Below are 24,727 nucleotides of genomic sequence, written 5' to 3' on the forward strand. Positions count from 1 at the left end.
CATCTGCAGTAAAACCACAGCACGAGCCCTGCCTCTGGCAGAAGCACAACACACCCTGGAACCTGTTCACCATTCAAAGCCCCCACCCACTTCTTCGCTTCTTCCAAATGTTTATTGGAAAAAAAAAAAAAAAAAAAGCAGCCAATTAAACTATGAGCCAGAGATTAAAAAGGTGCCACAGGGTTGGGAGCTGAACAGAGATTTTATTAAACCCTTTGGAGTTCAACAATCACGTTTGTACTAAACTGCCTGAAGACCTAGTGCAAGAAAAGTCTGCAGGAATTACATTTTCTTCACAGCAGCTATAGCTGCACAGCAGAAATTATGAGAATTTCGTGCTTACAACAAGCTTGATCCCTATGCCACAGCGTGCATGCAAAACCATGGTGTGGAATAGAACTGAACACTCTCAAACACAGGAGATTTGAACAACAATGTGAAAGGTAAGACCTTAAATTTGAATTAAATGACTAATTATCATCACCTGTGTAACAGGTACTTACCCACCTAAACTGGGGATGAAAGACATGTAGCAATTTTTCAGTAAGATAATTTGTTAAAAATTCATACATGGTATGAAAGAGAAAGCTGTGGAAACCCTTTAAGGGCAATAATTTCACATTAGGAGCCCACTGCATAAACAGACCAGAAAAAAGTACTTACAAAACTGATTTTATAAGCTATTCTGAGAATAGGACAGACCAGACCAGACTTCACTTCAAAATAAGCCTTTTTGACTCTTAAACCCAATTGGACTCAGTCAGGGGCTACGTTTGGCCATGTTCATGCAGAAGCATATTCCATTTCAGATGCGCTGACACACTGAAACACACGGCGAGACACAGGTCACCATCTTTGGAACAGAATTAAAGTGAAAGTGCAGGCCTGCTCATCATCTTCAGCTGAAATGACCAACATGTAAATTACTTCAGTTATATCATTTCTACCAAGTGTAGTTGAAAAGTAAATGAAGAGTAAAAAAAAAAAAATTAAAACAACCCCCCAAAAATTACATTCACAAAAAAGTTGTAGCAGAAAATACTTTAATTCGCGTTTTATAGATTCAAACATAGCAAAGATTCAGAAGTGTTTAGATCTCAGTAAGCAGTTCCAACATTGTTTTGATTTTAATAAATATTACATTTTAATAGGCCAGCTGTATGGAGGAATTGTAAAGTGATGAATTGCCGATTGCTACTTTATAAACATAAGCATTTAGATTATTTACAACATATTACAGGTCAATTCCCAGAAAAAGCAAAAAGCAAGGTCAGATAAAGGCAACCCAACCATCAAAACACAACTGGAGAAAGTGTGGCACAGTGTATTTCATGCACATACAATGACATACAGCACAAATCATCAGCTGAAGCAGGAAAACACTTTTGTTTGTTCCAGCTTACACATGTCTCTATATTTTACCATTTCAGATCTATATTCTCACCTTCCTCCTCAGGCACTGAAGAACAACTTCTTCAGCAACGGTGCCCTGTGTTTTACCTGCGCACTTTGCACCAAGTCTTTTTTTTTTTTTTTTCCACCATTTCACGTAGGTCTTCACAACTTGGGAAAAATGAAACAGTTTTGTCTTTGTCTTCTCGCTACCTCTGGGATTACAATCATTGTGTCATTTGTACAAGGAAATGTACTTTTTACTCTGAAATGAATGACAGACAATGTTGACAAGCTGATCTCCAACAGGGAGCTGGAATTTAAAATAGCCTACAGGTCATGGACAGTGTAACTAACCTTATTCTTCAGTATAAAAACAGATCTGTACATTTCTAAAATTTAACATATAAAGAACGAAGTCATCCGATTCGCATGGCAAAACTTCATAGGCAGCATAGTCACAGAATGTTCATCAAATACAGTAAAAAAGATGGTGACAGGAAAATTGTTTCAACTAGATTTATAACAGGAAAAAGCTTATGTCCTATTTCTACAGCGACAGTGAAGTGGAACGCCTTCCGTATTTGATCACCAAGCGAGATGTACCTTCAAATGCAAGAGAACTTCCCACACATCGGATCTGCTCAAGTTCTGTTGCATTCCTGTGTTCATGACACAAAGGAAAAGAAGAGAAGCTTCCCATCCCCTCATGTCCTTCCCCAGCAGTATTAACCTTGCCTGCACCGTGCCAACGAGGGCTGCAAGGAGCCGGTGCCCAGGATCCGTGTGCCTGAGCTGCTCGCATGATGCCAGGATGTGATGCTGCTTCAGTGTCTGTAGACTTTAACCAGGCACGGGTTGCATCGCCAGAAGGTATCTAGAAGCAATTCACTTTCCCCACAAAGCAAGGGGAAAAAGGGAAGAAACAAGTCTGAGACTAAGGTCCTTCCTGGGGCAGCGCAGACGACACCATTTTTTTTTTTAACTAGAAAATCCTGCCTAAACCTTTAGGCACTATAATATGTAACAATACAGATAAATCCCACCTATATAGCATTCTTCACACAAGTGAGCCTACAGGTTCTAGCCCTTGCAGGTCAATCCAAAAGGCAAGGAATTAATGGCCAACTGAAAACTACACTCTTTCAATAGATACAATTACTCAGAAGAGTTAGATACTCAGGGTCTAACTCGTTTACCGAACACAGCTGTTCACATCCAAGCTAGTTACCTAGATTCCCACTTCAATTTCATGGAGAAAAATAAACTCTGGGGTGCAAATACAGAGCTTGGAACAGGCCAGATGAATCCACCTAAAAATCACCCGCTCTTCTCCATTAATTAGAAAAAGGAAGCCTGTGGCCACTTTGCTCAGACAGGTGCCCACAGGCAAGAGAGACTTGCTAGGTAAGAATGTAACATCCCCCAGAGTGACATCAGCTTTCCCTAACACCACGTTAAATCATCTACTGGCTTCACAGGAACTTCTCACTGGATACCAGTTCACTGCCAATTTGTGCAACTATCACCAAAACTTTGCAGGAGCTGGTCTGGTTTTTTGGTGTGGTTTTTTTTTTTTTTTTTTCTCTTTTTTCTTTCATTTAGCTTATCCCAGTTTGACTCGAGAGGGTTTACTTTCTTGAGAAACAATATTTTTTTGTAATAGCAAGTGTCAGCAGGATAGTCTCATTTCTAGTCAGGTAGAAATTCGAGGCTAGTCTGGAAACAAAGGACAAAGAGCACATTCCAGCTTTCAGAAAAACTCAGCTGTAAAGGAACATATTACGGAAGCCAATACAGTTACAATCAATTATATAAACAGGTCACTAAATATCTGGTAGGGTGAAAAATGTTTAAGAGCACTTTATTTTGCAGAGACTTATTTTTAAAAACAAGAGATGTATCTACACTGTACCAGCACTTCCTGCATTCATCACTCCTAATTTCACTTTGAAGCATGCTGGTTTAAAAAAAAAAAATAATTACCACTTAATTTTAAATTTAAACCATTATTTGGTTGCTACTAATTAGTAACGCTGTTTCTGAATTCTGTTTTGGACAATGGTAAATTATCATTGACATTTGCAGACAATGATACATGAGAATTTCTTATTTTATGAAAGTTATGTTATTAACATACCCGTTTTTTTACTCTGAATATCCTATTAAAGAAGATACAGCTCGGGATTGCATAGATAAGAGTATGCGGTATTAAATGTCAGTGTGATTATGAATTTTAAAAAGCATCTTCTTTTAAAAGTGTTTTGTTACAGGTCCTGTAACAAAAAGGTGTTTTTGTTACAGGTCCTGTAACAAAAACGTGGTTTTGTTACAGGTCCTGTAACAAAAAGGTGGTTTTGTTACAGGTCCTGTAACAAAAAGGTGGTTTTGTTACAGGTCCTGTAACTAAAACGTGGTTTTGTTACAGGTCCTGTAACAAAAAGGTGGTTTTGTTACAGGTCCTGTAACTAAAACGTGGTTTTGTTACAGGTCCTGTAACTAAAACGTGGTTTTGTTACAGGTCCTGTAACTAAAACGTGGTTTTGTTACAGGTCCTGTAACTAAAACGTGTCACAAGTGTGGGCTCCTTGAATCAGAAAAGAAAAAAAAAAAAAAAAGCCAAATTATTACTGAGTCTGGATTGTGGGTAAAGAGCTGATGCAAAGGATCTCTTTAAGTCCTGATCTTTAGTTTCTACTTCTAGCCCCATGCAGCTAACTAATTCAGCATTTTAGAAAACGGTACCTTTTAAGACAGAGAGGCTAAAAGCAATCACTGGGGTGTTTATGAGGGCAACAGCAGTATTGCACTGCTGAATGCCCCTAAGTATAAAAGATTTTGCATTTGTCCATGGCTCAGGAACACCTGATACATGCCCATTTGCTGTGCCAAAATCTTTGAGAAGCTATTATCTTGTTCTCCAGCATCTCAAAACTATATTTAGGACAAGAATTCTCTAGTTACAGTCTTGTGAAGGAAGATCCTCCAAAATGTGAATACAAAGTAAACAAAGGATTTGAGTCTGCGTAAGTTTGCAGAACAGCCAAAATGAAGTATCTGTTCTGTTTCATGAGATCCAGCACTACCTGGAGTACCAGTACGTTGACCATTTTATTCCTCATTTAAAAGAATGCCAGGAAATATCATTTATTGTGAGTGGCATCTCACTGTGTTACTGTACGTGAGAGATGGGTGAACTTTGCCCCATTTGCCTCTTCCTGCTTGTCAAAAAGCCATCAAACTGAACAAGGCTACTACAACCGACAAGGACGTTCAAACTGCTGCTAAAAAGCCAGGCTCAGTGAACACAGTGGAACATGGACACGCTCTAAGAACATCCTGAATATCTGCACAATTTGCTGTGCATGCCATCTCCTTTGCCAACTCATACGGACTGATTCTGCGGGGAGAACACAACCATCTTTGATGCATTAATCTGGCCCTTTTACGTTTCTCAATGTAAATGTAATTTTATTGTATTTGAGACACAAAAATCTGCTTCAAATTTGGTCAAAACTTTTTCAGGGAAATGGTTTGTCTTTTGAAACATGCCTAATTCATAAGACAGAATTGTTTGCAGGAGTGTTTTAAATTCAGCGAAAGCATCATCAGACAGCATTTCTACTACAAACGTATCTCTGGTCAAGACACTTGCATCAAGTAACGAAGGCCTCAATTCACGCCCATGTTCTGCCTGTATTTAGATGATGCTCCCTCTGGCATTATCTTCTTTCTGTGTTAGGAATTTTGGAAAAGGAGGGAAAAGTGGTAGCTGAGGTAAACTATAAACCCTGTAAAGAGTTTCAGCTTTACAAAAAGGTGAAATACTTGTAAAAAATTTTTGCAAGATAGGATGGTGTTTTCTCTGCAGCAGTACGATGAATAGCAACTGTTTTTTACTGTTTTACCTTGGTACTGCACTATGAATTATCCTGAAGTAAAAAGCAAGAGGTAATACCTAAGGCCATCACATGTGCTAAGAGCAAGCATTGAGTCAGAAATTCCTTCAACAGTGCCATGATAGTAACAGTGTGTCTGAAATGCAACAAAACCACATAATTAATGACAAAATAAGACTGTTGGCTTCACATGCAAACTTATATTCTAACTAACCCTTCTATTTGCATGACATCAAGGCTGGCTGTTACAAATTTAGAGTTCCCTATTCTAAAAGTAATCCCAGCCTTCTTGGAGTAAAATATTACTTGACATGAGTACCTACAATAGTGTTTGGTCCCTTCGTTCTAGAAAACAACAGCTTTTTAGTTTAACCCATCACCATCATTTAGCAAAATATTTTCATCTACTTTGCTCATCCTGTTCTTAAACAGACTCCTCTCAAAGGCTTGATCTGAGAAGATCTCCCATGCACAAAGCACCCAATTAAGTCTCACTAAGCTCACATGCAGTTTAAAGTTGAAATTAAGTTCAACAGCATTTATAAGGTTTGTTTGATACAGGACCTAAAACCGACAGAGCTTTGGTGCTGCCATTGTACCTTTAATTGCAGAAATGCAACCTAATCAGGTAGCTCAAATTCAGTCTTGGCATAATCTCCTGGCATCTCCTTTCACACCCTGGAAAACAGTGGTGCTGCATCCCCATAAACAGCCCACTCCCCCGTAAGACACAGAACCTTACGTTTTGTATCGGTTAAACAGAAATGCTACAAATGTGAAAACGCACAAAAGCCTCTTTCCCAGCAAATATATTTTTCTTCTGTAGTTACATTACATGCATCACTCATTTTCCCTCCTACTGCCAAAAATGTCACCAGTTTTCACTGTCCTATTATAGAGATACGAAGACACTCAGAATTAATGGTTGTGCATTTGCTATCGCTTTGAAAATACATTTAGATGCACACACGTCCTTGTCATCTTCAGTTTTATCAAATGGTTCATGTGGCCTTCAATTCATAAAGCTTGGCTTCCCTGGTTTGAGGAAACTGATGCAATATTTTGTTATGTACAATACCTCGTTTTGTGACTGTGTTGCCTCCAGTTTCCCATTTCCCCCATATGTATACAGCATAAAGTCTTCACTAAGAAGCTTTCTGGAAACAAAAATAAACTACAGTTCTTTTAACAGTCTAGAAAGCAAGAAGAGTCAAGAATCTTGGTAAGTACTACATTCTGTTAGCACACTCATGCTAAATCATTATGAAAATCCACAGATGTGAAACAAGATACCTTAAAATGAGCTGCATTATTTGGAACATAAGTTATTTTGAAACATTTTAACTAAAATACCCCTAGAGTAGGATCTGAACAGACCGCGTTGCATCAGGGCCTGGACTATTACAGGCTCAGGAAAGAGAAACAACAATAACAGACAAATTTCCTCAAATACAACATGTTTAACAACCCTCCACCCCCCCCCCCCCCCAATAAAAAGCTAACACTGAACTGAATTTGAATTGTCCATAAGGATTTTCTGAAATGTACTATATTGTGCTGCTAATAAAAAATTAATTGAAATAAATTTCTTCATAACAAGAAAAAATATTACTCCCTTCTATTTGTATCATAACAGAGACGATGTTTAAGAGTAACTTTGTAATTACTACAATCTGCCATTTAAATGTTTTCCTCTGGGTTTTTTCAGTACAAAAATACTCCTCTGTATGCAATTAACTCCCAAGACGGTATGATTCCTTAGAACACTCCATCACATACTTATTTTTCTTCAGTTTTAGAAGATACGTTCCATTTCTGGTTTTAATTGAGTAAGAAAGATTGTCATCTGAATGCTCCTGGAAACAGAACAAAAGATACCACTTAATCAGGTGGTTTTTCTACTTGGTTGTGTCCCTTCCATGTTTTGTTGGAGAAGAGCAGTCCAGCTACTACGTATGATTTAAGTGTCTACCAAAACACAGATTCCTAACCCTCATGCCTTCTATATTTTGGCCTCAGCAGCACACTTCATGTTCTTCCCTGTGGAAAGTTTAAATTCTATTACCGTATAAATTTTCACTTGGAAGGCAGAAGGGCACGGCCCATGTATGCACTCCTTGTCCAATGACCACACCGTGTTTCCTGACACTCCTTATGTTAATCATTGGTAGCCGGATGAACAACTCACAGATTCTACCTTAATTGGTTTGCACAAAGATGACTAATGTTATTTCATTAACAGTCACTTCAGTAATGGACTCGTTACCTAGCACAAAAGAGAGTTACCTCAGAACTGAAGAATTAAGGCTCAGATCTTTCTCTTTTAACTCATTTGTTTAACTTGTGCGACTCTGTGGGACCGTTTCTACAAAGCAAGCACCAGCCCTTTAGGTGCTACATGGCTGAAATCCTCCGGTTATCCAAAGGCCAGGTTCCATGAGTAAAATAACACATACAGCATGGTTCAAGTTCAACATCTAATCCAGCTCAGAGGAAATGGAAATAGTCTTTATGTTCCTTCTCCCTCCTGTTTTATAAGGCTGTTAACAGCACTAGAAGCTTGAAAGGTGCTAGCTTGGACCGAAATCCCAGACATTTGGGGAACAAATATACTCAACACTAGTTGAAAACACTAAGAATCTAAAGAATGAGTGCAGGGCACATTTCTTCACAAAAATATGTATACTATACATTGCGTGTGTGTGTGTAATACAGGGCAGTATCAGGAAGAACAGCTACATCAGAAGAAAAAATCAGGTAGAATGACAAACCTCATGAAAAAATGGGTGATGTTTCTCTCTGCCTGTCAGACTTCGAGGAATAATTATTTCTAATGTAGAAAGTCTGGATGTCTGTTCAGAAGATACACCTAAAAAAAAAGTTTGAAATGTCTAAAGAATCAGAAAGGGTAAGTAAGCTGTTACGTTGGCAGCTGCACAGTGGCGATTGCCGAAAGACCATTCTAATCTGGCTGTAAATGGAGAAAGAGTAATTTCACCAGTACAGGACCTGACTGCCCATGCTTCAGTTTGGGCTGCTCTGTGCCAGAGCTCTTGGATTATGCTTGGAATGTCTCAGAAATCAACATTTTGATTCATGGCCATGTTAATCTTAATTTCTGAGTGTTTAAAATGTGGCCTCATGCCGTTTTGACTGTACTCAAGGTTACACCACTCCAAACAACTGATGTAAAGTGCTAAAACCTGCAAATTCAAGCAAAACTTTTCTTTAACAGGGTGTTCAAAACTGGCTGGCAATCTTGGCTTTGACTCTTGGTCTTAGTTACATTATAAGCTTGGATAATAGGTCAGACTCTTCTCATTCCTTCATATAGACAGTATCAAACCAAATAGATTAGTCTTTTAAAAAATAAACCCCTCAATGAATATGACACTAACATAATAGAGAATTCCAAGAACAAGAAAAATTAAAATAAAATAAATAGATGCCTTCCTGTATTCAGTGTATGTTTTGATAGTGACGAAGAAAGTTTAGGAATAGTCAAATTGATTAAAAAAAATTAACTTCAGGTTAAAGCTGGGTTCTTCTGAAGCACATAAAGAAACACTATCACATGATTTAAACAATCTTAATTCTCACTTATTCTGGATTATTAATTTTGTAATTTTGTCTATAATTTTCGAAACATTTTTTTTCTCCCATGACTTACGCTTTTAACCTGATGTACGACAAAAAAATTATACAGCTGCCATCTCTGTCCACCTATCTGTGCCATCACAGTAATTTTTTAAGTAGCTGGCCAGTTAAAATTAACTGCAAGAGATGCAAACATCTCAAATGGAATTCAGTTCCTTCAAGCTTTGTGAAATCACCTTGTTGGTGCCAGGAATACTGTGCTGATCCGTAAATCTACAGCAGGGCTCTCTAGGCGTGGCTGGCACAATGGACCTGGTGTAATTGTATGGTACAATTGTTTTCAATAGTGGGTCCAACTTTGCCAGGATATTTCAGAACTTGTTAGACAGATAATTGGAGAATATTGTATCTCCAGGAGAATAATTTCAGTCCCTAAATACACTGGGGGATGTTTCTTACTTTCCTCAACTACTTCGAGTTGCTGTTAGGTCCTGCACTTGCTCTTCTCCCTCTTGCTCATACTTCTACTTCTTTCGGCCCTTTCCTTGATTAAATCAACTCTCCCTTCAGCCCTCTCGTTCCACATAAATGCCTTTACTCGTATTCCTTCCCCCCTTGCCCTGAATGAGGAATACTTGCAGTTGTCCTCTGGATATAATTCTGCCGCCCACTGCATGTATAGTCTTGGCTCACCATGCTGCCTCCTGCCATCACCTAACGCTGCATTTTGTTTGTTCAAGTGACAGTCAAACCTTTGCAAAAGGTTTGTGGCCATTTAAATCATATCACAATTATCTCCAGAACATCATGCCAATGCAGGAAGCTAAAGATGAGAAGTCTTCCATATCTGGTTTCAGGTAAGTGGTTTTATAAAGTCAAAACCAACCTCCAGTGACTTTAAAAAAAATTGCGTGAAATTGAATTCATCTTCCTTTTTCTTGTCAGCTCATCAGTCTGGTTTGAGTGTTGACTTTAGTCAGCGGAGACACAACTGTTGCTATTAAACAGGCCACAGAATCAACAACATGGGTTTTAACAACAAAAGTGGTTTCTTCCCTCTTAAATTGTTCTTTCATAAGGAAACAAAGAGATTTCTTCTCATTTATGGCAGTACAAACTCACCCTCAGCCTCCCACGTTCCTGTGAAAGGAATTCACAATTGCAAAGAAGCCACGTAATCACCCATTCAAAGTGGGGAGGAGGATTCTCCAGTGTAATGATGATCTCTACCTATCAGGTAACATCAGGGCTTTTATGAGCTAGCTGCAGGCTGCACATGTTTAACATTAAAGACTGCCATTGCAATCAAAATGTGGAAGTTGCTGTTAGTGAACAGGTCTGCAAAGAATATTGGCGCTCAGTATTTACTTCTGAATTTGCCCTTAATCTTCAATAATTTCACTACCTAAATAACACAATCCATTCTGCTTCATGAGTTAAATGTGTGTTGCGCTAGCAGTGGAAACGCGGTTCTAACAATTTAAATTCTGACACCTGAAAGCAGGTCTTTAATGTGCATCATAAAAATATCACTTTCTGAGAAATATTTCGGTTCTTACAGCTAAATCTAAAATCTGAAGACAAATCATAAATGGAAATGAGTTAATGAGGCACTGAAACAGAACTGTAGGCATTTCCTTCACAATCCTGAAGAAGAAATCTTTTTCTACAGTCTGTACTATTGATGAAAGTGACAGTAACTGCAGTTGTCACCACCCGTGTCCTGTATGGAAGATGATGTATTTACCTACCTATACATCCTGGAGAAAAAAACCCACAACAAACACAAAGAGCTCAACTATAAAAAGGTTCAACACGTAATCTTTTCCAGACACCTTTTTCCCGAACAAGATTTTCTCAATTAGCAGGTCAGCTAATAGCCTAACAGCTGGGAAGAGCCATGACTCGATTTGAAAGGTGTGCATCGTTATGATCAGGACTGGAGCGTACAAGAAGACTTGGAGAAACTTTCTGAGTATGTAACAAAAGCTGAAAACTTACCTTTTATCCAAAAAGGTTTTCCAGTTAAAGTTAGTCCAAAAGTGAACAAAAAGAGGCTGTGTTTTAACATGATTAGGTTTGCTGGAGAAACTAGTACAGCATCTGAGCAGACTGTGTACCTGGCTCTTAGCTGCTCTGCACCAGGGAACTAGAGGAACAAGAACCGTCTGCTCCGATGGTAAACAACAGAAAAAGTACTCCGATACTTCGTCTCTGCTAAGGAAATGGGAAGTAAAATTTAATCCATTAGGCTTGCAAAATAACCTGGTTAGGCAGCTTAAGGCAAATAACAAGCAGCGTGTCCTTAAACGCTGATTGGAGAGAGGACCAACCCATGCTGGGATCAAACTGGTTTGTTCTAAAGGACTTTGATACCACAGTGAGATCATATGAGATTAGAAACATAAAATAGTGCTACCAACGTATACAATGTTTAGGATGTTTAGACTGGCTATTATCAGCTCAGTTAAAAAACCTCTAGTGTAAAACAATCTACTGTTTGAAATTTCAGCTTGTTGTTCTCCATTTTTTCATCTTTACTTTAAAAATATCAAAAATACAATGTGTATGAATGCATGGAAATCCCATAAACATGTGGAAGTCCCCCAAACAGGGATCTTACCCAGCCCCTTCTATGTTAAAGATAATTCTCCTCACCAAAGTAATTTTGTGCAGCTCATTGCTCTTCCAGGATCAGAACAATCCTCCGAGGCATCCTGCAACCACATTGCCACCAAACGCAGAAAAGAAATGCCTCTAAACCAGGATGAATTTGCTATGTGTTTCCGAGGTGTCAAGCGCATTCAGAAACTCAAAAAGGAGACCGAGACAGCAGTTTTCGTTCTAAAACATTTACATTAATTAATTTTAATTCATTCATTCATTAAAACAGAGCAAATCCGTTTTTTCCATTGCCAGTAAATTACATCAAACAACGGCTTAAGTGAAAAAAAGGGGAGAACCGACTGCATCAGTAAATATTAGCTTGTACAAAGCCTGCTCAGATCCACTGCCCCGCTTGCACGGCCTAATTACGGCCCCTCAGCCGGGCACCCACCGAGGAAGGCGGCACCCGCGTCCCCGGGCGTTCGGCCGCCTCGCAGCGCTCCCTGCCCGGCAGCCGGGATCCTACTGGAAATGCGATGAATCCCATCTTTTATTTACCGCCTGTCTCCTATGCGGTGCACCGTCGGCGGGCGGCTCGGCGGGCAGGGCGCTCCCCGGGGCAGGCCCGGCGCTGGCACCTGCCGCACGCCGGGTGTGAGCTCGGACGCCTGGCGGACAGCGCCAGCACCGCCGCTCCCCCCGCCCCAGCCTTCGCTCCCCGCGGGAGGGCGACGGGACCCCGGCAAGGCCGATCCCGGGACGCGAGCCCCGGGCGGGGGTCACCGACCCGCCCCAGCCGCGCTCCCGCCGCCCGCGCATGCGCAGCCCCGCCGCCCGCCACCCCCGTGCAGGCGCCTTCCGCCCGCCCCGCCCCCGCCCCGCTCGGTTCCGGCCGCGGCGCAGCGATGGCGAGTGGCTCCGCGGCGGGGCTGGCGGCCGAGCCGTGCTGTGTGGCGGCGGGGTGCTCCTGGCCCTGCGCGCCGCCGGGCGGCCTGGCCCGGGCGCTCTGCCTGCGGCGGGAGGCGGGCGGCGGCGAGGCCAGGTGAGGGTGGCGGCGGCCGGGACCCTCCGTCGGCCGGGGAGGGCCGCGCTGTCCCCCTGGGTCCCCTCGGGCGGCTGCGGCCAACCGGGCGGCGTGAGGGGGCGCCGGGCTGGGCCGGGGTGGGCGGGCGGGCGGGAGCGAACCTGGGCCTGGCGGGGCAACGCGGCCGTGGCGCTTCCCCCCCGCAGCACCGAGGCCGTCGTCGTGGAGAGGCGGGCGGGCGGCGAGGCGCCCTGCGTGCTGCACCTGGAGTGCCGGCCCGGCGGCGCCGCCGAGATGGTCTCCGTCGGGATCCTGAGCGAGGCCCGCAACATGGAGGTGTACGTGGGCGAGGAGTACTGCGGCACCGGCCGCGGGCAGAGCCTGGGCGCCGCCCGCACCGCGGGGTGAGTGGGGCCCGGGGCGGGCGGCGGGTCGCTGCTGGGTGCTCAGCCAACGCGTCTGGCCCTTCTCTTACTGGCAGCCTCCTTGTCTGTGTGTCCGGGAGGTGCCGCGGCCGGTAAAGCCCCGGTGTCCGCCCGCGCCAGCCACCCGGTTGGGGCTTTCTCGGAGGTCTGAGCAAAAGTGGTTCATTGGGAGCGGGCACCGCCGGGGCTGGGGCCCCCGCTGCGCCCCCCGCGCCCCCCGTGCCTGCGCCGGTGCCGCCGCCTCGGTAGAGCCGGAGGGCTGCAGGCGTGCTGCCGCCATCTGCGTTCTGTTACTAGTGAAACGTTTGATGAAGTTACAAAGTGCCACTTTGAAATTGCGTTGCGTGAGACCACAGCAGGAGTTTAGGACAGGTGCAACCTTCCTGTGCTGTTTGCTCTTTCTGGATGACGGATGTGCTTGTCTCTTCAGCAGATCTCTTTTAGCTTATCTTTATCAAAAGATCTCTTGTCTCTTTGGTAAGTAGGCATTACCCACTTTTAAGGAGAAGAGAGAAAACAAAAAAAGGATTTGATTTCCCCTTTAATACTTCCATGCTTTCTTAGGGGAATTAAGGCGGTGTGTTCTCTTCTGTTTTTAAGTCATTACATGGCACATCTGCTTAATTAGCTGAATAAAAACAGCTGATGCAGCCTCAGGGAAGATGCATGAATAATGTACTGAACCTCTAAAGCTTCACTAGCAGATAATGTAAGTAACACACAAAGCCATTTTTATACACTATCCACTAAGATTCAGTATGAGTTGCATATAAGCGTTAAAACTGCTATACCACATTAGAAATATTTTCCAGTCACTCATGTTTCTTATCAAAATATTTACTGATACAGAGTATTTCTAAAGAAAAAAGTACTTTATGTAGTGATGTCACAGCTCATTTATTTTATTTTTCTAGCGAAACTGACAAGGTTACTTTATACAAAAAGTACCTGAAGTTCGAATGCCCTGCAGCCTCCTGTAGAATTAAGGTAGGGACCTGAACAGAATTGTTCTATTTTTCTTCATCTTTTTAATCACTTAGTCGACTAAATTGCATTGCTCTTAGTCAAATTATTGGTTTTACACACTTTGGTTTGTATAGTCACTTAAAAATCAGTTAGATGGCGCTTCGTCTTGAAAGCAGAGTTCTCCTTTTAAATTTGGATTACAGATTTCTTTTTATGAAGACAATATTTATATGAGACAGAGAATGCGGTCTTACAGGAAAAAGCTTCATAAACCAGATAAACTGCAGATACTCAATAGTTGCTGTGTAATTGGAACTGTGAACTCTGACGCAGTTAAATAACCGTATGAAAAACTGTGTGGCCACTACTCTAAGTGCTTAAAGATCAAGGCCTGATTCATCTTTAGGTCATGCAGTCACCGCTGTTCCAGTCAAGAGCTTTCTGAAAAGTAATAGCAAGGAGAAATCTGCTTAATTTCCCTGGAAAAGAGTTCAATATTGTTTTTTTTCCCAAAACTCAAGAGTAATGCATTGTCCCATTCATATAAAGAAAACATGAAACTAATTTTCCTAACCAAAGTATTTTTTTTCCTTCTTGCAATAGCTGCTCTCCATTGGTGAGAAACAAAGAGTACTCATCAGTAAAATAATTGTACAAGTGAAAACAGTGTCTGCAAAACTAGCAACTGATATTCCTTCACTAGGCTCAAGTATAGATCTAGACAGAGTGCAAACTATAATGGAATCTATGGGATCCAAGTTGTCTCCGGGTGCTCAGCAGCTCATGGACATGGTTCGATGTCAGCAGAAAGTAAGTTGCTGTGCTTTTCCATAAACATAAATAGTACAGATCTGTGACCTTACCTTCTGTAACTTTTAAGCATGTTCTAAACTGATTTGGTGAGAAAGATTGTTGATGATGTTTTTTTTTTTAACCCACACCCTCTGCCATTTTAATCCTGGTTTAGCTGTTGCCACTCTTAAATTAGTGCAATGAATAAAGATTGTGTGCTCAAGGAATTGCTGTGCATACACAAAATCCAGAGTTAAGAACTCGGTATCATCATATCACTGCCACCCTACTCCTCTTCTGTGTGTTTCCATTGTCACTACTTGTCAAGGATGGTGGGCATGTTCCCTGTAATGGTTGGGGTGTAGGTTGATGGGTTGGCTTGTCTCTTTTATGGCTGTTAAAAGGATGTCCCCTTCAACTAGAGAGAAGATGCTCATACAGAGTATTTATTTGATTTAGATCCTAATCCTGCAAAGTGGGCTGTTTCCACAGAATCCTGAATCCATCCGATGTTAATAAACTTGGGGATATAGCGTAGTAAAAATGAAGTCGTAAAGCTGTTTTGCTACTTTGAGACTGACAAGATAATTAACGCATAGTAGGTACAGGGAAAATATTTTCCTGTGCTCTTCCTTAATAATATAATTCAGAACTACTTCCCAAATCTCTGCATCACAATGGTAGAATGCTGACTTACAAAGTCTCTCTTATTATTGTATAATTTTCAGTATATTTTGATACTTAAATGTTAATAATTTTTTTTTTCTTCCTATCAAAACAGTTTATCTCTTGAAGACAAATTTAACTGGATCTTTGGGAAAAATTCAGACCTTGGAGGTGATCATGCAATAGATGGATTGCGCAGTGCAGCAATTCAGACATCATGAGACCAATCAGCTGCTGAACCTGTGCCTGTTAAAAATCATTTAACAAGTGAAACAGTGTATGAACGCTTAAAAATAAGTCATGATCTGAACTCACAGGTACCTGAAAGAGGGAATACTCTTGATTCTGAAAGACTTGCTGCTCAGCAAAATACAGTTGACCTCAGAAATGATTTTAAAGTCATGGGATCTTTGCATATGCAGGAACAAGGGAGTAAACCCCCAAATGTAGCTGTTCCACAGGTGCTTCTTCCTTTTCTTCAAAACTTATGTAGTCAGGTGAATCATCTTCGGTTAAAAGATGGCGATAGGCATTTTGGTAAAAATGCAGTGACTGAAGAGGAAGGCATTCAGTGTGTTGGGTAAGTTAAATTTGGTACACTTATTATAGTTGTTTGGCTATTTAATTGACAAGTTTAAAAAATAAACAAAATACATAATGTGGGTGTTTTATTCCCGTTAACAATAATAGTGACTCTTAAAATACGTGGTTTTGAAGGCTGTGTGGCGATGAACACGATTACAGTTAAATTTCCAGGTGAGCTGCTTGAATATATAGGAGATTTTTCAGAAGAAATCAGGTCATTTGGTGTTACTAAACTTCTTTTGTTACATTTTTTGTATGTTTTTGTATGTTTGTATGTACAGGTCTTGTCACAAAAACGTGTTTTTGTGACAGGTCTTGTCACAAAAACGTGTTTTTGTGACAGGTCTTGTCACAAAAACGTGTTTTTGTGACAGGTCTTGTGCAGGAGCGGTCTGCAAACTAGGACCGTGCATGGCAATCAGTTAGCTGAGGGGAATTTGTTCGAGCTTGTCTAGACAACAAGTAGCATGATGAGGCATGTTTGCAGAGCACAGGGGAGTGGGAGACGGGTGGCGCCAAGGATGGCGCCAAGGAAAGGTAACACCTTGCTGTTAATTGCTGGTAGTTAACCACCAATCGGGGATTGCCTAGTATGCAAGGCTTAGCTTCAAGAACCAATCTGTTTAAAACGCGCAGCTTCTGAAAGTCTATAAAACCTCGTGCTTCTGTACAATAAATTGACATTTGCTTGCATCAAGCTGCGTCCCGTCTCTTCATTCGCCGCAGTCCTGTAACAAAGACGCGTTTTTGTTACAGGTCCTGTAACAAAGACGCGTTTTTGTTACAAAAACAAGTTCTTACTTCTTGCAATGACCTTTTAACATAGCACTAAAACATAACCCATAAAGAGCAAATCTGTTTCCATGGCTCAAAGATTGAAGTGTGCTATTTTAACATTTTAGGCATTAAAAAGACAATTTCTGGAAATCGAACTCGTCATTACCATCTAGAAAATAAAATGGGGTAGATGTGAATTTGATTGCTGCTAGCTGAAAAGCCTCATTCCCCTAACCACCTCCCCTGCCCTGCCCCCCACTCCCAAGCAAATGCAGGTAGCCAAGGGGCAGTAGAGAAGTCACTTCCAACTGTGCTGCATCAGAGACAAGGTAGTTATTTTAAAGAAAAAAGGAAATTCTGAAAAGCAGCACACGGGGGAAAAAAATGTTGATATCAGCATGATGCAAAGGAGCTCCGTATGAAATAAATTTTTCTGTCCTATTTTTAAGAAAGTTTCATTACTACAGTAAGAAGGCAGAACTCAACAAGAGCCTTATTTCCTTTTCTGGTTTTGTTTGGCTTTTTGAGGGTTTTCCCTTCCCCCCCCCCCCCCCCCCCCCCCTTCTTTTAGACAGCCAGAATCAGCATACCCAATCCTCAGAATACACTGAAGCTCACTGGGAGAGGTGAAGCACCTCTCTCAGGACAGGCCAAGTCAGGGCAGAGGTACACATGTTTTCATAGGAAACAACTGTCTCAGAAAGACAAGGAAATAAAGAAAATTTATGACAAAGTCTCAGTACAACAGAATTGTGAGCAGAGAACTTAAAAAATAAACAAATCAGCATAATTTACACATTTAAAAACTATGTATTTCATTCATAAATATCTTTTCTAATTAATAACCATTCCTAGTTTAAACATAAATATTCAAGTTGGTATCTGATTTTACTTTTTATCAGTTCATGTGAGTCCTGTAAGGATCGGTTCCTTCTGCTCAATGCAGTCAGGTAAGTGGTCTTCACTAACAGGTTGTGCAAAGGCCTTCATTACCTAGTTTGTTGTAACAAAACTTTAAAATTCTGCAACTCTTTTATACTTGTGGAAAGCCTGAAAAACAAGAACCCCTTAAGTGTTAGTAAGTCAACTGCAAAAGAGAAGTGCAAATCATCATCTTCCTTTTTTTTTTTTGTTTGTTTGTTTTTTTTTTATTTATTTTTTTTTTTCCCAAAACACAATTCCATTCCAAAGATGAACATGCTTAACGTACTACTTTCCCTCAAAAGATTACTACTATTTGACTCTCCATTATACTTACATAATATATTTCAGGAATTAAAGTTTATATATATACATATATATTTAATATATATTACTTCATTAAACATCCAAAAATCTCTAACCAGAGGTAATAATGTTTATTACATTTTTTAAAACAGGAACAGATTGTTACATTCAAGATCTGAATAACTGGCATGACAAACAACGCAAGTTCTACACATCTTTTCAAGCTGTTAAAATGTTTCATTTCATCACTTGATTGGGGTAACTTTTAAGAAATTATTCAAAACTAAAGTTTTCACAAAAATAATCACATACAAAAATCCAAAAGCCTAAGGGCTAAGCAACAGGTGTTAAACACACCTCCATGTATATTTCTTCTTTTTCACTACCTTTTTTTAGATATGCTCATTTAAAACAGAAATACAAAATGCAGAACAGCTGCAGTCAGTGTTCAAAAGGTGGAGACATGCTCAGAGCCTAATGCTCATGACTGCTTCAGAGACTTAAATTCAGCTTTTGCAAGATGGAATTTATGAGATTTGAGATAGAAAGACGAATTAGGTCCAAACACTGAGTGATAACCAAGGCTAATAATCAACACTCCACAGACTCAGTCTGACAGCATAAAGTTTATCAGTATCATTAATAGTAATTCAGCTTTTGAAAAGCTACAGCTACACGTACAACACAGTCTTTCCACAGGCCTTGAGTGTCAACACTGAAGGTTTACCACTTTTCTACTATACAAATGACAAAACCTTACCTTCCAAAGGCATTTACAAGAGCAACTATTTCTTGACGTGTGAGTTGAAAACCTTTTGATGGGCTGTGCTCAGGAAGGCTCTGTATTTCCTTCTCAGAAAATAAGATCTTCAGGGCAGTTCCTAAGCCCTGAGTCTACAAGAAAAGTCCAATGTTTTAACAATAAGATCACTCCTTCAAACTCTCAGAAAACTGTAAAAAAGTTTAAAAATTACTGATTCAGGCAAACTGTAGTGCCGCTTCTTACATATTGACACTCCCTCAACCCAAATAACTGCACGCAATCCAGAACGATGCCATCAACTGTGTACCAGCTTCAGTCACTTATTTAAGAACATTTGTTTCCTCAGGTATACTTGCTCTCCATCTTATTTTTAATCTCTTCCTTGACCATCTCTTTTCTTCTCAGCCACAACAGACACATATGAAAACACACCCACTACCTTCCAGCTTCCTCCCACACCTGACCTTACAAGATGCCCCATTGCTGCAGGAGCTGTTGGGTCAGATCTCTTTTCCTCTCCCCTCCCCCTTCAAAGTCAGACTAGGTATCACAGCACCTCTGCTTTTTCCACCTCCAGTGCTAGTGGCAGACATCGCAGTTTCAATCCCTATTTTCTATACCGAAATATCACAGAAGCAGCTGTTCTTAATTCCCCTTTTAATCGGGCTACAGAAACAACCACTGGATTTTGACAAAAAATGGTTGAGTCTGGCTGTAGGAGAATTTTATAGGTCAGGAAATCTGGCCCTATTTTGTTTTGTGCAAGACGGAAAAACCAATAATAGATCAGAAGCATTACTTAGGAGAGAGTAGACTGAAATTCAGCAGAGACCAACAAATTTTTGATGTTATAAATGTCTTTGAAAATTGAGCTCCAATAAGCTTAAGGCCATACAGAAGTATAGCCCAGTAGGCACCCCAAAGTAATAACTATTCTGAGTCTGGACTTAACATTAGTCTTGAGGTTTAAAATCTTGCTCTCAATAAAATAAAAATAGTACATGTCCAGAAACTGAAATTGTTTTTCAATTTTCAACTTGACTGCACACCTTTGCATACATTTTCTGCCTTCTGCACCAATTGTGAAAATCTGAATCACTACTTCTTATGCCTCAATTTGTGGAGTCAAATCTCATGCTGGATTTTCTAACAATTAAGCAAGTGCTGTATGTCCAGGAAGGCTGCCAACAGGTGATTCTACAAGGCTCATCTGATCATTGAATACAGATAAGACATTGACTGCCAGTAAGATTTTGCTGTGAGGCATCTGCTTCAAATATTTTTTTTTCAGGGAATACAAACTATACCTTTTAGTGAACTAAACAGCTGTTGACTAAAAAATAATTCCAACTTTTTAAACATTTTTTCCAATTGTTTAACAGTGAACTAAATATATGTTTATTTTTAATATATAGGTAAGGATATCAAAGACCAACCATCCGTATAGAAAGTCTGAATGCTAAGGTCAGAGGCATCCTGCCAATCCGAAATAGATGCTTATCTTCTAACCTCTCCTCTGCCACACACACACAAAATAAACTTTACCTGCAGTTTGCCCCACAGCCTACATTTGTCACATCCAACACAATCCATTATGCGGGATATGTTCTTGAAATGCAATCTGAATTCTTCCTACAAGTTGAAAACAAAACAAAAGAAGTTAACTTAAAGTACCTCTTAGTTTTACAAGAATAGAAGATTGACTTATACAGTACCACCAGAATATCAATTTTCTATTACTAAAACTGAACAAACCCACTACCTTATGTGGTCAGGCCATAACAAAGGTCCACGTAAACCCAGAATCTTGTTTCCAAGCCACTGCTAACAGTTAATTCCCAACACCACACACACCCCCAAACCATAGAGGACATGCAGGGTAATGCTTGGATTCTGTACACTGAGTTTCTACCAACTTCCTAAAAATTTTCTAAGCTATAAGCACTGTATCTGTGTCCCTGCCCAATTTTTCTTCCATTATTCAAATCCCTTTTGAACCAACCTACCTTTCTGACAAACAAGTTCACAAAAGCAATTTCCTGCCCAAACCTATGGATAAGATTGTTGCTTTGCAGTCAGAGCAGAAGCAGCACGCACAGCACAGCAATAATTAAGATGATCTCAATTATGTATTTGTCAGAAGACAACTAGCTGGGCTGATAAACACCCTTCCAGTAGGATTCTTTCTAATGCCAATGCATTTCATACTACTACTGAAATAAGTATTAAAAGCGTTAGTAAGTATCAAATCAGACCTGTATTACTGAGCCATGCTCCCTTTGTGGAATTGTAGTGCATAGCAATCTGAACAGCAGCATGGTAACACTGGAAGTTCTAGGTAGTAACAGCATTCACATTAGGTTCCATGTCCAAGAGCTATTTAAGTATAATATTATATTACATTCTATTATACTATATAAGGCATCTGTTTTTTAAGCAAGTATCACAGGGGTTTTTTCCAGATACTTATGTGAAAAAGGTACTCTATTTAAAAAACACCACTGTATCTGCTGCTACTATCAATTCAACCTGCTTGCCTCACCACAGTCCTGATGGCAGACCCAAGGCATTAAACCAGCCTGCTTGGCTCAGACACTTTGTATTCCTTTACTGTCAAGTAGATTAAGGGCCCTCACATACAATTCTCTAAGTTTTTATCCCTGCCTTTTCTATTCTCAGCAGTATGCTTCTAGTAGGTAGAGAGGTTTTCTAAAATGATGTAATTCTGAAATGGGTATTTTGGATGTCATTCAGAAAATTTGCTTTACCTTTAATGACTTGGCTCCTTTTTTATCTCCAGCAAACATGGATTTTTCATCAAAGTGCATACGGAAAGACCTAATAATAAAGACAAAATGCAAAAGAACCCAAACACTGGCATGAACTAGTGTGTTCCATCAATCCTGGTGAGCGGCGCTAGTGCCACCAGTGTAAAATACTTTTCAGAGTTCCTAGTCTTTGCAGACTAGTTCTTAAAAAAATACAAATCACTGAATTGTATCAGTTTTACTAGTCAATCATTGTAACTTGAAATTTGTTATTTACAGTTTTGTTGATAATCTTCTTTGCTCCATTTCCACTGATGAAGATTTCATTCTAATATACTTGGAAATTGTCTTCATGTTTGCCTTTCAGTTGGTCACTGACCACATCTCAAATGTCTAGCAAGATTGCTACTAGGGGCAGCAACGAAGCCTCAACAGCATGTTACCAATCACAAAAATGAGTGAGAAAGCGAGCAAAGGAACTGGACTAAAGAACCTTAGAGAATAAACTGAAGGAAGAAAGGATGACTAAAATCCCAGAGGTTAAGTCTATGATATAAGCTGGATTACTCACTGGATTGTTAAAATACTACTACATATACCATTTTCCTTTTCAAAATAAATTCGTGTGCACCTTATACCAAAGAATCAGAAAAAGCAACAAATAGGGAGCAGCTCGGGATGTTGTGTGGGGTGGGTGGGGTTTTTTATTTGTTTGCAGAGCTTTTGTTGTTTTTGAAAGGCTGGTATAATCAAATCTCAAAAACATGCATCTCTTTCCATCTCGTGTACAAATTCCTCTTGTTGTCTCCCATTACTCCATTTTATTTCCCCATTCCACTCTCCTCTTGTCCTATCAAGAAGTCACCCATGCTCATTTTTGAATATAACTGAGAATTTCAAACTATTGATAAAAAAATAATCCTATGCCTTACTTGGTATCCTTGAAGATATCCAGTAAGAGAGCTTTAGATTCAGCATCCTCATGGCCATTTCCAGTGTAAAGGTCAACAACTGAACGTTCAAAGTACGGTGCAACCTTTGACAAAGCACGCAGCTCTATCAAATATAAGAAATATAAATTTTTGAGCCTCCTTGGTCCTTCCCCTTTTGTTTCAATAGGGTCAAAGCGGCGAGTGAATTCTTTCACGTTCGGTCCCCAGCGAGGCTTGCCCCAGGTTTCTACACAGTGAAAAAAAAAAAAAGGGTAGAGGGACTAAAACATACATATTTAGGAAAAGAAAGCAATTGAATATATAACAAAGCTTTCAGAAAAAAACAAATACACAGTACAGATACTGTAGAATTCCATTCAACAATTTTAACTAGACTTAAATTACCTTCAAGAAGATAATTTGCACACAGATGCAAGTTGATGCTAGCATGAAGTCCAGATATGAGTTTATAAAACACTCTTTTCTCAAGGCAAAGACCTGTCCAGGAAAAAAGACAAACAGACCCCAGCCTAAATACTGGAAATAATGTATTAAAATGAATATGCCTTGACATTTCAGTGATGCAAGTCTGCATCATTTAACTTTCAAAAATTACAACTACAGTACTTCAGAATTGTTAATAAGCCCTTATATGCATCACAGGAAAAAGTTCACTTATTTTTTTTATATAAAGTAGTACAAGAATGAAGTTTGACATTTCTTAGTATTTTAGTGCTCCAATAAATACAGCCGAATAAGTATCTGGTCAATTACTACAGATAAATTGCCACACAAAAAAATGATGCTTACATTGTTTGAGCAATAAATTTGAAATAATCTTAAATGTTGACAGTCCTGAAACCGGAACTACACTGTGACCCATCCTGATTAGAATTAAAGCTACCACCAAATTAAGAGCAGTGACCTTACAGAAAGACAGTAAAAAACCCAGACAACCTTATGGCTTTGGAAAACAGCAAAAAATATTTCTTCCCAGCTCTACCACAAATTCTACTGTAAGATTTAAATGTACAGAGCAAAACCTTGAAAAAATGTATGACTGACAGGTACAGACTCCTACAGTGTAAACAGAAACACAATGGCATTGGGTGGCCAAAATATAATTTAAATGGAGAAGTTACTTAGAATACCGCTTGGACCCAGAGATGGACTACAACTGGAATCTGGGAGTTGGTTCCTTTCTCAAAGGATATGTTTGAGTGACTTCCCTGCCACTCCAGTCTCCACAAGCAGAAACAGGATGAGCTGATGATGAAGCCTACCTGTGAGGCTGAGATACGGCCTCATTTATAAATAGCACATTTTAAGTAGCACGTAAATTTGTATGCTTTCCTACAATAGCGCTACTTAGAGATTTCCAACTAAACAAGTAAAGGCTTACGAAAGGCAGAATGAACTAAGTTTAAAATTAAGTACATTTAATTCATTACTTCTCTGCACAGCTCCAAAATGTTGGGGTTTTTTTGATTTTTTTTGATTGCTACCACTGTAATAATGGATTTCAATTTAAATATGAATAAAAAGCAAATTTCTTTGTCTTCTGAATACACATTATACTTACATTATCTTATATACTGTGAACAGAACCATTGAAAACTTTAATGTTTTTTAGAGCTGTTTTCAAATAAAAACACTTAGCAATGTTACTAATAATAATGTCCCTGCTTAAATGCCTAAGATGAGCAGAAAATTCAAAGTAACCGGTATTGAAGTGAACTCCCCCTTTATAAAAGATGAAACACTGAAGGGTTTAAGGAGTATACCATCTAAGTGAATGAGAAGATTTCCAAACACCCTCAAGGTAAAAAAAATAAAATAAAATGAAAATTTCTTTGAATGACACTTAGAACTTCTGCACTATTAAAAAGCCTACGCTATGAAAAATAGTTGGGGAGATAAAAAAAAAAAAAAAATGTATGTTTCCTCTAGTGAATTTAAGATTATATTAACCCATCCAAGAACCTTTACCTTCTAGCCATGTGTAGAAAGATTCTCCTGTAAATACAAAGCATGTAGTTAAATGAAGAGTATTCATTTTCAACATCATAGTATCTTTATACTACTATACATAGCAACATTAGCTGCCATCTGGATGAAAAGCTGAATAATTAAGCTATTAAAGTGAAAATTGACACTGAAGCAGCTCAGCTTTGAGGTTAACTTAAATCTACTGCGGTCAGAATGGGAGAAAAGCAAGAATGAACATGACTAAGCTACTGGTGAGGGCATTCGGAAGTGCATGGAAGCAGAAGCCTGGTTATATGCACTCGTGGTAGAAGATGTGAG

The 24,727-nt window shown here is 39.8% G+C and overlaps 2 protein-coding genes across 4 annotated transcripts in view; one reads left to right on the forward strand and one right to left on the reverse strand.

The window, feature by feature from the left end:
- The first annotated feature begins 11,707 nt into the window (after positions 1–11,707).
- Positions 11,708–15,724, forward strand: LOC308064468 (uncharacterized protein). 2 transcript variants are annotated; one of them, XM_080389005.1, is made up of 5 exons: positions 11,709–12,537; positions 12,726–12,923; positions 13,859–13,931; positions 14,514–14,720; positions 15,484–15,724. In XM_080389005.1, exons 1-5 carry the CDS (start codon positions 12,032–12,034, stop codon positions 15,493–15,495), a joined length of 996 nt encoding a protein of 331 aa, XP_080245131.1. In that variant the 5' UTR covers positions 11,709–12,031; the 3' UTR covers positions 15,496–15,724. The 2 variants fall into 2 exon arrangements, with proteins under 2 accessions (XP_080245130.1, XP_080245131.1); XM_080389004.1 differs by lacking the exon at positions 15,484–15,724 and having other exon boundaries at positions 11,708–12,537; positions 14,514–15,469.
- A 1,557-nt stretch (positions 15,725–17,281) lies between these two features.
- ERO1B (endoplasmic reticulum oxidoreductase 1 beta) overlaps positions 17,282–24,727 on the reverse strand; it is a 29,388-nt gene continuing 21,942 nt past the window's right edge. For both annotated transcript variants that reach the window (XM_080389003.1, XM_080389002.1), the window contains 7 exons: positions 24,410–24,436; positions 22,826–22,918; positions 22,421–22,667; positions 21,489–21,558; positions 20,266–20,352; positions 18,718–18,851; positions 17,282–17,780 (listed from right to left, as the gene is read on the reverse strand). In XM_080389003.1, the coding sequence (XP_080245129.1) occupies positions 17,720–17,780; positions 18,718–18,851; positions 20,266–20,352; positions 21,489–21,558; positions 22,421–22,667; positions 22,826–22,918; positions 24,410–24,436 (719 nt within the window). In that variant the 3' untranslated portion in view covers positions 17,282–17,719. The remainder of the gene's footprint in view (positions 17,781–18,717; positions 18,852–20,265; positions 20,353–21,488; positions 21,559–22,420; positions 22,668–22,825; positions 22,919–24,409; positions 24,437–24,727) is intronic.

Source organism: Falco punctatus, assembly GCF_963210335.1.
Source record: "Falco punctatus genome assembly, chromosome: 5".
In the NCBI taxonomy this organism is placed as follows: domain Eukaryota; kingdom Metazoa; phylum Chordata; class Aves; order Falconiformes; family Falconidae; genus Falco; species Falco punctatus.